General features: G+C 38.5%; 1 protein-coding gene across 4 annotated transcripts in view; it reads left to right on the forward strand.

Annotated features, from left to right (window-relative positions):
- Positions 1-16,142, forward strand: part of cacnb1 (calcium channel, voltage-dependent, beta 1 subunit) — a 55,700-nt gene that overhangs the window by 33,496 nt on the left and 6,062 nt on the right. For 2 of the 4 annotated variants that reach the window (XM_036589498.1, XM_036589502.1), the window contains 9 exons: positions 178-245; positions 812-957; positions 7,177-7,257; positions 8,165-8,223; positions 8,628-8,737; positions 9,096-9,104; positions 12,581-12,732; positions 12,977-13,072; positions 14,098-14,283. In XM_036589498.1, the coding sequence (XP_036445391.1) occupies positions 178-245; positions 812-957; positions 7,177-7,257; positions 8,165-8,223; positions 8,628-8,737; positions 9,096-9,104; positions 12,581-12,732; positions 12,977-13,072; positions 14,098-14,283 (907 nt within the window). Of the gene's footprint in view, positions 1-177; positions 246-811; positions 958-2,572; positions 2,602-7,176; positions 7,258-8,164; positions 8,224-8,627; positions 8,738-9,095; positions 9,105-12,580; positions 12,733-12,976; positions 13,073-14,097; positions 14,284-16,142 lie in introns of all 4 variants that reach the window. The other 2 variants (XM_036589499.1, XM_036589500.1) reach the window with 2 other exon arrangements.

A 16,142-nucleotide genomic window follows, 5' to 3' on the forward strand; every position in this document is an offset into this window, starting at 1 on the left:
TATGTGTCTGTGGTTGTGACATCACAACTACAGTTATTTCAGAATGGTCTGTTTGTTTTTATTGGCGGTCCCTTTAACAGTCAACAATTAACACTTCTGTGTAGTGCACAGCAGCCGCCAGCCACTAGCCATCAGCACGTCCAATTACATGTTCTGTCTGTTTCTTCCTGTTATCAGTAAGTCTGGTGGGAGCTCCAGTCTGGACGTTGCCTCAGGAACACGCAGGCCCACCCCACCTGGAACAGGTACACTCAAACAGGAAATGACTGTGCTTTTCAGTTTACTATGCTGCTATGGAGATATGATATGGACCCTTCTCCTTCCCCAACAACCATACAGTTCACCACATGACCAGAATACAAAATGTATAGCTTCCTTAAAATCAATCCTGGGGAGTCCGACCCTTTCTCAGCCCACTCTACCCTCATCTTTCCCTCCTGCTCTGTCTTGTTCTTTGCCTTCCTCTATCTACATTTACATTCCCTGGTTTCTCTTTCTTGTGCCTTTCTATCATCCCTTTTAATTCACGTGGCTTCTGTCTCACAGTGATATATCATATCTGTCATAGCACTGAGTGCAACATTTCCTCCATTAGCTTGTAGCTTTCAGTCTCCACCTCTGATTCCTTACCCATGTATCTGAGTCAGAGACTGCTCATAGTGTACATCATGTTGCTCTTCTTTCCCTCTCTTTTCTTCTGCCTACACTTCTTTCTGTCTCTCTTCCCCTTTTCTCTCCTGTCTCTTTCTCTTTACCCACCACGCCAACCACCCACTCTCCCAATTCCCAATTGGTTCGGCCCCCTGTATAGCTGATATGTCCTCAGCGCTTTATGATGACTCATCGGATTTGGAAGCTGAGGAGGCGGAGCCTGTTGACATGCGTGACCGCAAGGGCGTGGCCGGCAGTGTCACTTCCCCTCAGGGCAACATACCCCGTCTGCCCTTCTTTAAGAAGGTAACCATAGCGATAACCTTCGCCCAAGCGTGCATCAGGAAATGCCCACACTAATGCCCAGTCAGCTCTAACCAAGCGCCTCTTTTGCGTATGCAGCCTTCAGAACTGTATGTTTTCCTGCCAGCGTGAAAGTGTTTTGCTGAGGCACCAATTTCTCATACGTCCAGTTTCTTACCTACACTGACCTTAACACACTGTGGCTGTGTGCATCACAGTGCCTGAGATTTGAACATGTTAATTGATTGAAGCTTCTGAACAGCTGGTTTAACGTTGATGTGTCTGTAAGCTGGGAGGGCACTGACCAATACACAGTAGGTCATCTATGATGTTAGCCTGGGCTAATAACTTGGAAACTTTTGTCTGTCTGTAGTTATTTAACAGACAAATTTAAGCTGTTGTCACTTAACTATAGCATTGTGTAATTTGAGATTTTAACTTGAAGTAACTACTGTATGTACCTCATCATATTTGATTAAGTTTATAACACTGATTATATAAACATTTCTCACTTAAGAGGCTGTATTTTTACTGATTTTCAAAGCAATTAATTTTGCGTTATGCTAATGCTGTGGTCCCTAATTTAAACTTACATTTAACAGTAGAATTACAGTTCTGTGCAAAAGTTTGGGCGCCCCAGTCAAACTACATGTTTCTCTGATTTTCTAAGTGAAAATAAGTTAACACATCCTTTACAGAGAACACATAATTACTGTTTACTTGCTGAATTTTATTTATAAAGCACCCTTAAAACAATACAAATTGTTCATAAATAGGAATATATTAAATGTCAAAACATTAAAATACAGGATAAATATAAACAAAGGTAACTTAAAGATTAAACTGAATAATTAGTCAAGATTTTTTTTGTGTGTAAAGTAAAAAAATAATAAAATGCATTTGAAAAACTGAATAAAATATAGTAAATAAAATACATGAAATAACAATATTAAAAAAATAAAAAACGTAATTAATTTTCAAAATGCAAGTGTAGAAATAAATTCATTTAAATACACTAACAGAAGAAATATTGCTAATATTTAGGGATGGACTGTTTCACAGCTGCAACCACAAAAGCATTGTCACTCTTAGGCTTCAGCCGAGACTCAGGAGTAGCTGATCTGAAGACCTAGGAGCCATAAAGGTGGAAGAGGTCCACAATATAGGAAATTGCTAGCCTATTAAGAGCCTTATAAACAAATGAAACATCCTTAAATTGGATCATGTAATGGACAGGAAGCCAGTGAAGAGAGGCTAACACAGGGGCAATGTGGTCCCTTTTCTTGGTGCCCTTAAGCAATCTAGCAGCCACATTCAGTATTAATTGAATTTTCAACCACAGAGTACAAACAACACACCTGGATTAAGTGATAACAGCTGATTGCAAGAAATTAAGCAATTTTAACTTTTTATTTAAGTACAAATAACGCCAGGGCTTTCAGTGTAGGTGGCGTTTGTGGCTATTTGTTGGCTAATTCAGTCCCTCCCAGCCTTCTAAAACATATTAACAGCTTGTCGATAACCTCATGTGCTTTGTGCTTCTGTTTGTTTGTTTGTTTGTTTGTTTGTGTTTGCTTGCTCTCTCTCTCTTGGTGCGGGTGTGTGTGCGGAATGCTAGGTGGCCCGGCCAAACAGAAACAGAAGTCGGTGAGTCATCAACAGCAGCGAACTTTCAACATTTAAGCCTCCTCCACATCTCTTTGTCCTTTTCTTTTTGTGTTTTCTCATTTCTTGTTATTGGCTGTTAACAAGAGATCAGAATCTTGGAGCTTTACTGTGTTGGTGATGCTTTGATGCTCACCACTGAGATTGTCTTGCCATTGTGGCGAGGACACACATTTCAAATTTCCTTTCACTAGGGGTCCCAAACTTCTCCAACCCACATTCTTATGTTGATGCCAAACGTTCTTCACCCCCTTCCCCATACACACCTACAGAGAATCAATCAGTTAGCCTACAGCTTTATATGACTCATATTTCATACACTAAAAATGACAGATAACTGAAAACACCACTTTTTTAGCATCTGAGGGAGGCTTGCTGAGCACACCCTCTGTTGTGTCTGGCCTTGGATATATTTTGATACAGACACAAGGACTAAATTCAGTTTCCCTGTCATCATGTTTTTATGATGCAGACTCAAAAGTCTCGTAACTAGATCCTTTGTATGCAATGACATATAAAACCATGTAGTTCTCAGAGGTGACCAACTCAAAGCAGCAACAGTTTGTGGAAATCGCTGTTTAAAACTGTGTAGACATGTTTTTTGGTTCCATTGTCTCAGATTTTGCCTGGAAGCCAGTACCACAATTATATTAGTTACCATAACAAGGGTTATAAAGTACTGTCGATAACATGTGATAAAAAAAAAAAAACAGTAAAAAGTTAAGCAGCTGGTAAAAGTATGTTTTCTCAATTATGGTAAAAATCTGTACAATTACAGTCATTTAATTTCTTAGAAATACTGCCTTATACTGTGACTCAACACATTCACTAGTTATTCTGACATACAATATTTTACCATAATAACAGTAAAACCATTAACATAAGTGCAAATGTGTGTAAAATAAAGGTAATTGTTTGTTTTTGTAAATTTACATTCTACTCCTGTAATTAACAACAGCAGTGTTAAATACTGTATATCTATGGTATTTTAACATGCACTTTGACCTTTTTTCGTGATCATTATCATAAACATTTACTGTACTTTGATGGTCAAAATACCTTTCTTACAGTGTTAGTATAGTAACTTTGTATAACGCCTGTATGCATAATAAATTCACTAACGCTTTAACTGAAGGCTACCTACATAGGGGCTTCATAACAGAAGCATAAGCAATAATTGCCTAAGCATTCAATAATGAATTTATAAAGCAGTTCTTGAATATTTGTAAACAGCTTATGCCATTAATCGCAAGATGACATGTTTTAAGAAATCAATGACTTTGTTTCGATGTAAGTAGCTCAATTCCAATTATCAAAAGTACTTTAAGTTATTATAGATATTGTGTTATATTATTTTGATGAACCACTTCTATTAAGGAAGGCTGTGTAAACAACAGAGTTAGTAGAAATGTATAGAGCTGATAAAAGATGCGCTTAACTAGGCTTTGAGGCTTAATGACAGTGTTATAAATGGAACTAATGTCTGTCATTTTAGTTCAAGACCCATTATGTCAATACAGTATCATTTACTTCATAAAACATCTTGTCAATTAGTTAAGCTGACAGCAGTTATTTTCCACAATCATAACAAACAGAACAGGAACGGGTCAATAGTTTGAGGCAAATACATGTTAAAAGAAAGCTGAAAACACTTTAGTTGAGATGTGTCAGGGTCCTAACTTCTAATTTGATGCTATAACATGTTTATAGGGCAGTAGTGAGGGATGTTTGTTTATTTGAGCTTAATCTGTTTCTGTCGTCAGCTGGGAGCCATGTAGCATCGCCAACTAGCAACCTAGGAATCAACCAATTTGGCCATTTTAGGCTTGTACTTTAACAGTTGTGTGCAATAAACCAAAACATCAACTTAATTATTATTTGCAGTTATTTATGTATGAATCGTCCAGTAATATTTTATGATTGTGACAGACCTTATTGATACTTTAGTATGTGAGCTGTTCCACAAGTATAGCGCATTAGGCACAGTGTTTAACCTATACATGCATTTATAATGGTGAGCATAGGGGATTTATACAGAGTGCTACCACTATGAGTATTAAGTCCAACATAACGATGTATTGTAGGCTGCCTTTGCAGAATTTTATATGACTTTGGAGTTAAATGTAGGACAGGTGTGCAGAAACTTTTCTATGTTTATGTTATATAAGGTGAGAGGAAAAAGTCTAGAGCACAGGAGAACAGTGTGTTCTCTTTAATGCGCTTCACTGAGATACTGCAGATACATTTGTTTGGAACAACCTCTTCACACCTGAGGAATACTCGCCCCCAACGAACACAGAAAAACAAACACAGTTCAGGATGAAACCAACTTATCCTGACAGTGTGTTTGATTGCATTATAGCGTGTGACACATTGTGCATCCCACACACAGCACCACCTGCCACATACGTACACCTGTCCGGCGTCATTATCCCGGGAGCATATGTGGGTTGTTGTTGTGTGCGTGCCCAAAGAAATTTGAGATTTGAGACGATAATGAAGAGCGCTGTTTCCGGTTCTTGTCAGCTGGAAATGCAAGTCAGATGTTATATAACAGGACATTTGAGTGGGAGGGGATTCTTGTGAACTCCCTGTTTTTCCGATCAGTATCACTTTCTCTCTGCCTTAATTCAGTGTGCTTCAGCACTGCTTTACTGGCATGAACATCACAAGTTACATTTAGGGTTGTCACAATTATTTGATTGAACTTGATTACTGCAAAAAAAAGATAAACATTCCTTCTTGATGAGTCAGCATTGAAGCATTGGATATGTTGCCCAGTTTATCTTTTTCCAGTAAAGTGTTTTAGCATCTTTGCAACCTCTGCAAGGTTTGTTATAGTTCAATTGTTAAAGTCCAATTTTTATTGTTTAGCCTTTGTTGGAATTTTTTGTATTGTTTGAACTCTGATGAAAACTCTGATAAGTAGTCATTAAAATAATTGGTAGATTACTCCAGTTATGCAGGAAGGTGTTTTGAGTTGGGAGTTCTGGAATTTTAATCAGTAAACATGATGTACACAGTGACATCATGCAAAATGATATGCACGTCGCTGTTGTTGGAACAAAACCTCATATCTCCAAATTTCCAAACTTTGGATGGACGTTAATGGAACTAGATTTTTTACATTTTAGACCTTTTCAGTCGTTCCGTCATCTGGCATTTTCAAATTCTGTAAAAAAAGTACAAAACAAATAAACCAAAAAAAGAAATTTTCATAAAAGTGGCAACCAATCAGATGATATGTGGCGCAGAAACTGATTGTGTCACGTCAACAGTAAAGTTCTTCACTGAGATTCAGTACTCGATTGCACAAGAGATATAGAGTTTGGAAAAAAATAAAGTAATAAAAACATAGAACACTACTTTAGTATTATAGGGATGTACTGATCATTCATTTTTATGGTTGATTCAGTTTTCTTTACACTCAAAATGCTAGCACATTTCCAATACTTTCAGTTAGCCAAACTTGCAATATAAACAACATTATTTGCTTTTTAACTGACCAAACTGGCATTTCTCATTTATCAGTTAATCAGTTGCCTAATTTAATAACTTGAATCAAATAAAGTGCTACATAAAAGTAAGAGGAAGGTAACTGGCTATTTAGCACAATGAGTCATGCATAATTATTCTAATAGGGGTGTAGCAGTAGCATTCAAATACAGCGTCGAGCACTGATCTGGCTCACATTATTTACTTTATTGCAACACAGATCTGCTAAAATAATAACAATAAATTGGCTGATTTTGTGTTTTGAGCAAAAATCAGACAATTTCAATTTTGGTGTGGGCTCAGAACTACCCTACAGCTCTGCATACACTTACTGTGGACAAGCCCTCAAAGCGGGCTAGTAGTAGTTGCAGTAATAGTAGTAGTTAAATAAATCTGGGGGTCCTGCAGCCGCCTCAGTCCACATCCTGCATCCTTAGATTGCTCACAAACTAATATAATCAATAGTGTCAACCCTAGTTACATTAAGGCCAAATTCACAAACATTTCCCTCAATAAAGTCTAAAAAGTGAAAAAAAACTGCTGTCATATTACACCTCTCTCATTTATTCGCTCCATGCACTAGAGCAGTGGTGTCCCCTGTCCACTGTCCACTGCATGATCTGCTACCGTGTTCCAACCCTAATCTATCACACATGATCCAATTAATGAATTTATTAATGTCTGTATATTAAAACAGTTAAAAAGGTGTGCTGGAACTAAACTCTCCAGGGGCTTCGATCACCAGGATCGAGGTTGGCCACCCCTGCACTAGAGCAGTGGTCCTGCTCCTGGAGGTCTACCTTCCTGCAGACCCTAATCGACCCCATCTGATCCATCTAAATACTGCCTTCAGGAGTCCTTAATTAGCTGAATCAGCAGTGTTACAGTTGGGTTGGAGGTGAAACCTCCAGGAAGGTATATCTCCAGGAGAAGTGTTGCCCCCCGTACACTTGAGAGTTCTCCACATCAACATTAGGAGGATTCAGTGTAGACAGCATTTCATGAGTGGGTCTGCTGTGTAACATTGTAACTGTGTCTATATGTGTGTTTGTGATCCCTCAGATGGAGCATGTTCCTCCCTATGACGTGGTGCCTTCTATGAGACCCATCATCCTGGTGGGACCGTCGCTCAAAGGCTATGAGGTAGGAACATACGCCTTTAAAACTGAGGTAAATAGACTGAAGGCCATTCAGCTGAATCAGCTCCCACAGCTAAGGTGCTGTTTCACCCAGGCAAAATCTAAAATAGTGTGTTAGGAGAGAAGTGGTCTACGTCATGCTGGAGTGCTCTAAAATTAACCATATGCAATTCAGATCAGTGAGGCATTCCTGGTAATTAAGAAAAGCCACAAGATCAGGCAGCTCTGAGGAAATGCTGACAGCAGCAGCTGGAAGACTGTAAATGGAAATGATGTGAGTGTAGTTCCTAGGAAGAGCCTTGATGATTTAAGGGTTATCTGAAAGGTCTCCTCCCAGCTGTCCATTTATACACTGTTAATTATTGCCAGGATTTTACAGTATTTAACAGTATACTTCAAAATACTTAACACTAAAATACTGTGTTGATTGTTTTATTGTGAAAGCAACTCATCTTAGAGTGGATATTTTCTGTAATAACATAGTAAAAAGACATAGCCTACTTATGTGTGTATACAGTACAAAACAGTCCAAAATAGAGTTCTTAGTTTGTCTTTTACCTTCTTTAAATGTTCCAAAAAAATGTACAGGTCTGGTACAATTAAAATTATTTTTCATAAGTAAATTCACAGCAAATTACTGAATACTGAGTTACATTACTTTTACAGTTTTTATGTAAAAATAAGAGGCTGCTGTATTTTAATTACTGATCATTGCTGCAGTTGTACAGCAGAATACAGCTATGTTTTAGTAAAATATTGTGAAAGTAATGCAACTAGTAGCCATTCCTTTTCTGTAATTTTATGGTGAAATTTTGTGCAGTAAATTATAAGTATTGATTGTGTAAGGCTCAGTTTTATTAAATGCTCCATAGTTCATGGGTGTGTGTGTGTCTGGGTCTGTGCGTGTTTAGGTGACTGACATGATGCAGAAAGCTCTCTTTGACTTCTTGAAACACAAGTTTGAGGGCAGGTAGGTGTCAGTGTTTTATAAATTTGGTGTGGCCGATGTTACATTCAGTGTTTTATTTTTTTCAGTGTTAAATGCTGCAAATAAACTGTCCTTGTGCATTAAAATATGCAGAAATGTGTTCTCTGTAGAAGATGTGTTCACTTATTTACACAATAATTTGACCAGAGTGCCTGAACATTTACATGCGACTATAAGTACAGTCCTGTGTTGGCATGAAGGCAGAATTAATGGCCTGTCTAAAGATACTGACATCACAATCATGAAGCGAGTGCCTTAACAACAGCCATTATAAGGTCATAATACTGATGGTTGTTGCATATTGCAAGATGCCCATCATCATAATGCTGGTGCCATAGCAACAGCCGTTATGAGGTCATCATAATGTTGATTGTTGTGTATTATAGAATATCCATCACCAGGGTGACAGCAGACATCTCGCTCGCCAAACGTTCTGTCCTGAACAACCCCAGCAAACACACCATCATCGAGCGCTCCAGTACCAGGTCCAGTTTGGGTAAGAGAGCCACACGCACAGATGGACAGTGATAAAGTTTCACACAGCACTCTTGGTGTTTTATTATAAAAAGTGAAAACTATTAAAAAAGTGAACGTGTACACATTTGAACTGTAGAGCTCATTTATTTTCTCCTGAAGGCTTTTGAAAGTTTGCTGACTGTCTCGTGGTTCTTCTGTGGACATTCTGTCAGTGTTTTCCTGAGCATTTTCTGCAACATTTCCCTGTGAGCTGTTGTGCCTGATTGGCCTCTTCTTTCTTTTTTCATCCTGTCTTTCCGGCTCTCTCCATCCACCTCTCTTTTTCCGTCACACCTTCTTCTGCCTTTTCTCCGTCCCTCTTTCTCTCTCCACCTCAGACGTACTGGGTACGTATCTTCTCATCTCACTCATCTCTCCTCAAAAACCTCAAAATCCATCCATCTACCCATCCATCCATCCATCCATCCATCCATGTGGCTTCACCTTCAACACCCTCTTATTTTTTATTAGAGGCTCTTAATATGCCTGCTGCATGCTTAATCAAGGACTGAAGTAATTCTAAAAATGGAACTTGGCATACACTCTTAACAATATAGGTACCAAAAATGGTTCTTTAGAGCGATGCTGCAGAAGAACCTCTTTTGGTTCTCTAAAGCAGAGGTTCCCAACTGCCAGGCCATAGACTGGTACTCTAGTTGCTTTGCCATTCCTTGACAACAGCAAAATATCTGAGCTAATTCCCTCTCAGCCCCCCTACTGTGCCATCAAATCTGTTATGAACTGCAGTTCAGTCTGTGCTGTTAAAAAAGTTGGGAACCTCTGCCCTAAGAAACCTTTCAGTGAATGTTCTCAAAATAACCATGTTTGCAAATGAGGGTGCAGAACTTTTTTGAAGTTCATTTGATGTCAAGGTTCCATATCAGTTAACATTTTTTTCCTAGAACCATAGCTCTAAGCCAAGAACCATTTAGGTTCTTGATTATTAAGAATGTAAGAATGTTTGTGTTTGATACAATCAAAAGTATTCAGCAGTTTGGCTGTTTGGTTTTACTAAGTGTTGCAGCTTTGCTTGCAGCTCAACTGAAAAAACTTTCAGCTTGCAAGGAAAACATTGTTTGTCATCTTACATGATTCGTTCTCAGCTACTAAGCTTTAACAGGAACCATTTTTAACTGATCTTAAAGTGTTTGACAGTAGTCTTTCATGCTCAAACTACTCAAAAACACTAGTACCTCCACTAACAACTCACAATGTGAGTGCTATTTTGGGATAGATTTGCTACAGAATTCCATTGGATTCAATCTTTTTTCTTCCAATATTCGATCCAGCATTTTCTACTAATATCAGCCCAATACAGATACCTATCAGTACCGACATAGCATATCTAATTGCCAGCATTTGTTGTAAACATGAAGTGAAATTCTTTAGCATATCAACACAGCACTCACAAATATATACACAACTAGTGAACAATATACACTGGTGTAGTATACACACTCAACACTCTCAAAAATAAAAGTACCAAGAACCAACGTTCTTTGGAGAGGTGCCAAAAAAAACACTGTTGGTTCAAAAAAGAACTCTTTAAAAAGTTTCTTTAAAAACTCTACAATGGTTTTGCAGTAGCTTTTCAAAAAGCACAACCTCTGACATTGAAGAACCTCTTCTTAAAGGTTCTTCAAAACTTCAGATGTTTTTTAATAGATTTTTTATGATGCCAACCCAAAAATATAGCATTACTTGATATTAGTGTACAGCTATTCATGGTTGTAAGAGCTATAGATTTTTTAAACATTATATAAATGACGTGCACCACTATCCATCACAACAGAACCTAATCCAAACAATGTAAAGATTCTATATCAGTTTTTCCATGCCTTAGGCGTAGCTCAGTATGGCATGGCACAGTTAATAATCCAAACCCGGAACTATCCATGCTCTGTTTGTGTATCTGTGTCCTCCTCCCATCGCATAAGAGAACCGTGTAAGTAGGAGGATTTCTATGGAGGTTGTGTGGTCACATATTTCTCTCACAGTGTGAGGGTAAACACAGTAGCAATACAGGCAACATAGCGGTAACAACAACGGAGGAGCTGCATTTTCGGATTTACTCTGGGGATTCTGGTTAGCTTTTTAGTAATGGCTGTCCTATGACTCAGTTGACAAGGTGCAACGAGTCTGTGATGATTGCATTAGAGTAAGTGGTCTACACTATTTTGACCTGCACCCATACGTTCCCGTGCGGCACATTTGGTACCCCAGCACAAAAGCTAACCAAATTCAGTATGAGTACTCATTTGTACTTCACTTGGCAGTGAAAATGACGACACAATGCAAGACTAAGATTTTGCAGTTGTACCATGCCGCACTGCTGGGTGGAAAAACACCAAAACCTGGTTCCTTCTAGGCCAAATCTCTGCAGACTTTAGCGTTCTGCCTCATTAAATACACCTAATCAGCTCATCAGCTAATTATCAAACTCATCAGCTAATTGTGAAAACTTTGACAAAACTTTTAATCTCCACAGAGATGGTGCCCAGAAACCCCTATTGTAAACATTTTTTTTCTGAAGGTTGTGCCCTGTGAACTATTTAATAATCATTTTTAAGTGCAGTCTCTGTCTTGCTGTCTGGATTTGGTTGCCAGTGTTCCAGCTGCACAGTGCAAAATGAAGCTGCAATACTTTGAATGTGCACATGCACTGCGCTTACATATGCACAAATTTCAGGATAAGGAACAAACAAAAATGTGGCCTGGCTTGGGGTCGCTGAGGAAAGGTTTTGGAGCCTCTGCTCTAATCACAATAACCTCCACATGCATGATACTAACTCACCACGACTTTTGAGTTTCTGAGTGTGACTAGTACTTCAAAGCAGAAATCTGTTTTTCTCATTAAAACAGCAGTGTGACGTGTCTGTGATGAACACCACTCATCACTTTTTCTCTGAAAAGTGAAAAAGTTTGTTATATTAACATGCATTTACAGCACAGATTACAGTTTTATTATTTGTTGTATGTTGTTTGTGTGCACTGAAAGTGTTTTAATGTATTGAGTTTACTTGATTCAAATGTGTGTCTCATTTTTACATGAATAAAACACAGACAAGGCATCAGGGAGTTATTCAATGGGGCAATGCCCCACCAACCAATCATCGTGACCCACAAAGTAGTAAAAAGGAATAATGGTCTGAATAAAAATTAATTTAAAATAATGTGGCAAGAACACCATGATAGCAACATTTTATGCACCCATAGTAGCTTTTAGTGTGGAGCATCATGGAGCTAAAAAAAGTTCAACTGCAGTCAACAAGAAGGCACAACTTTTTAATTTCACAGATTCAAATTATCAGGACATGTCCAAGTGACAGCTAGCCAACTATGCCAGAGAACATAACCAACTGTCAGAGTTCTGATTGACAGTTATTACACTGTTGCAGATTTGCAACAGCAAAATGTAGCCAGCAGCCTTCAAACAGTAAACACCTGAGAGAAAAGTTGTTTTTCTGTCTTCAGTAAAATGCAGTGAAATCCCCCACTTATTGATTATCCACGTGGCTTGCTGCCTGGACTTGTAATTCTGTCAAAGTATAGAAAACTGTTTTTTTTTATTTATTATTATTCGCTGTTATTCAAGCATCAAAGTGGCATTTCAAATGTTTTTTTTTCTGCCATGTGGATGCGCCTGATAAAATCTATTACATTATCACCATTTTATCATTCAGTTTATTTACTTTTGGCAGTAACTGTGTATTTTATTCATATAGAATTGATGTACATATTTGAATAAAATAAATTAGATTTTTCGGTGTGTAGACCACTATGAGTATGAGAGTTTTCTAATCTCTTTCTCTCTCTCTGTTAGCTGAGGTGCAGAGTGAGATAGAGAGAATTTTCGAGTTGGCTCGGACTCTGCAGTTGGTTGCTCTGGACGCCGACACCATTAACCATCCGTCTCAACTTGCCAAAACATCACTGGCTCCTATAATAGTCTACATTAAGATTGCCTCGCCCAAGGTAACCACAGCACCCACACTTCCACTCAGTCACGAATACATACAAACACTTTTTAATGCTTCAGTCTCCTGCATTGTCTGTTTCAGTCAAGAGCTGTTTGCTCTTTGTTCTATCTATCTATCTATCTATCTGTCTATCTATCTATCTATCTTTCTATCTATCTATCTATCTATCTATCTGTCTATCTATCTGTCTATCTATCTATCTATCTATCTATCTATCTATCTATCTACCCACCCCTTAGGTACTGCAAAGGCTGATTAAGTCCAGAGGTAAATCTCAAGCCAAACATCTGAATGTGCAAATGGTGGCAGCAGACAAACTAGCACAGTGTCCCCCTGTGAGTATTTGTGTGAATATGCATGTATGTATAAAGTACAGTACTGTGCAAAAAGCAGACAGCTTCCTTTTGTTTATTTACTTTCCAGTCAAAACATACATTAGGTACAATTTATTTATTGTTCATGATAAAACATTTTACAAATGCCTTTAACACTAAGTATAATATCAAAGCTAGCGGTATTTAATTTGCCCATTCTTTACTTTTGTGCACCTACAGCCACTTTAAATCTTCTATCATTTCAATCTTAAAACCAAGAAGTTGCTTTAGAAGACAACTCAAATGTCTAAAAGGATGTGTGGCTTTCAGGGAGCTGTTACTGAGAAAAGGAAATAGACAAAAACAAGAAAAATTGCTTTGCATAGAACCACCAAATCTGGACATCTGAGATATGGAGTAAGGTTTTATGGACTGATTAGTCTAAATGTGTAATTGGAATTACTTGGGGAATGTAATCAAATACAGCCAACTTCTAAGACTAATCTTTGGAGGCGTTTCTTTATTGATTTCTTTGAAAACTGAAAACAAGCCTTCCGAAAAGAACTGAAGGCAAAGGGTGGACACTTTAATCACTAAAAAAAATGTAGTTGTTGAGGCTTCTGTGTTAATTGTCTGTTAAATATATGTTTTTCACTTTTTTCCTAACACTGAAAAATGAATAACTTGTGTTTAATGGCTGTTTTGACAGGAAATTAAATACAGGAAAAAGTGGTCTCTGACTTTTGCACAGTACTGCATATACTGTATTAGGGGTGTACAAATGCATCAAAGCATCGTTGATCAGTAGGCGACTGATGGAATATTATAATCAATTAATTATAAACATAAAAATCCACCTAACAAGCTTTATGTTTAAAAAAAACATAATTGAAATGAATCGCCATAGATTTACACCCCTATGGTATATGTATGTAAGAGAATGTTAAACTAATGAGTTTGAATGTGTATTTTTTCCTGCATAAGTCACGCTTCTCCACATTCTCACATTAACACCACAAATGTCTTTTCCACTCTTCCCTGCTCAGGAGCTCTTTGATATCATATTAGACGAGAATCAGCTGGAGGATGCATGCGAGCACCTGGCTGACTATTTGGAGGCATACTGGAAGGCCACGCACCCTCCCAGCAGCAACCCCCCCAACCCCCTGCTGAACCGCACGATGGCCACAGCAGCGCTGGCCGCCTCCCCCGAGCCCGTCTCCAACCTGCAGGTACAGGTGCTCACCTCACTGCGTCGCAACCTGGAGCTACTGGACGGCTCCGCCCCTGAGCGGGAGGGCCGAGAGGAGGAGCACGCCCTCTAATGGGGGGAGGGGAAAAACACGGCGGGGGGGTAGAGTTGGAGAACTGCTCTCTTCCTCGGCAGCATGAAGAAAAGTACATGATGAAGAGAAGTACACACAGCTGCTCAACAGATAGAAATCTACAAGCACAACTTTTTTATTTATCTGTCTCCTCTGATACTGATGCCATCCCCGATACATCACCCTTACATGCACACACACAACAGGTATCATATGTATTCGTTTGTTGCCCACCCTCCTCCCTAGAGCCCCCCCAGGCCCCCCCAGACATACACCTATAAATACCCAACTGTCTGCCCATCCCCCCAGCAGACACCATGTTGCCTGGGCTCTCCAGCGGTCCTTTGTTGTCTGGGAAACATAGGCTAGATCCCTGCCCCTTTCAGTGTTGCCATGGCACCAGTCCTGCAAAACAAGCTCACCTCTTACCTTATTAACACCATGCTTTCATCCTAACCCAGTGTGCGTGTGGACGCTAATGCTGTTTACCCAACTTAAATTACTGTGGGTGTCTATGTATGTGTGTTTTGACTGCAGTTTCAACAAAGAAAGATGGGCATCTGCCCAATCTCCACCTTAACAGTTGTCAAGGAGACAGGAGTGCTGTCGTCATGGCAGCAAGATATGAGCGAATCGTTTGATAACGGTCACTAGACGTGATCAAAAAGTGCAAAAGTAAACCACCTTTTGTTTATTTCCAGTCAAAACAGCCGTTCAGTAAAAGTTATTAATTTTTCAGGAAATATTTCTGAGGAGAATAGAGAGAAGATGTTCCACTTGCATAAGGAAGAAGAAAGTCAAAGTAAAACAAGAAAGAAAAAAACAGAGTTTCCAAGCCAGGAGTTATTATTGTTACATTTTTATTAAATTATTAAACTTTGGGAAAAAATGGGACTCCTAACAGCCATGCACAAGACCTGGTAGACCACGTGACACCATCAGATAAATAGTGCTTAGTCAGAGCCATGCTTAGTCAGAGCCATGACTTCAACACCATTGAACTTCGAATGTGAGAAGCAGAAAATACAACCAACTTCTAAGACTGAACTTTGGATGAGTGTAAAAAAATATATTCCTGCAGATTCTTTGAAAAAGGCCTGAAAGTCTCCTGAAAAGGATGGAAGCTGTAATAAAGGCAAAAGTTGGACACGCTAAATACTGAAAAGAAATATTATAATTAACGATTGAGGCTTTTGTATCTATTCCTGTTTTTATGTATATATATATATATATATATATATATATATATATATATTCAGTTTTTTTCGTCTTCTGCTGAAAACTTAATATCTTGCACCTAATGGTGATTTTGACTCGAAATTCAAAATAAATGAATCTCTAATTTTAGCACAGTACTTTAGATGCTGTAGAAATACAGATTGTTTCAAAATGCATAAACACCTAAATAACCACAAAATCATACACAAATGCTTTAAAAACAATACAAAAAATGATCAGCTGGCTATATAAGTTAGACTCTGACCTTTGCTCTTGTATAAAACTATAGGCACAAAACCTAAGCATATTGGCTAACAAGTGCGATTCACTCTTGCACACGTTACATTTCACTTTTACATGATATTCACATCCTAGCCACTAGAGGGCACTAATGAACAACAAGTTCTTCTGTGCCTGTGTGTCTTCTTGTATGTCTTTTAGGTGAAACTTGGCAGTTTTAGAGGTCCACTAAGCAAGATTTCACGTTTCCACCCAATCAAATGTTAACAGATATGAATACTACCTAATGATGTTAGGTCCGGAGAGTA

Source organism: Colossoma macropomum, unplaced genomic scaffold (genome assembly GCF_904425465.1).
Source record: "Colossoma macropomum unplaced genomic scaffold, Colossoma_macropomum, whole genome shotgun sequence".
NCBI lineage: Eukaryota > Metazoa > Chordata > Actinopteri > Characiformes > Serrasalmidae > Colossoma > Colossoma macropomum.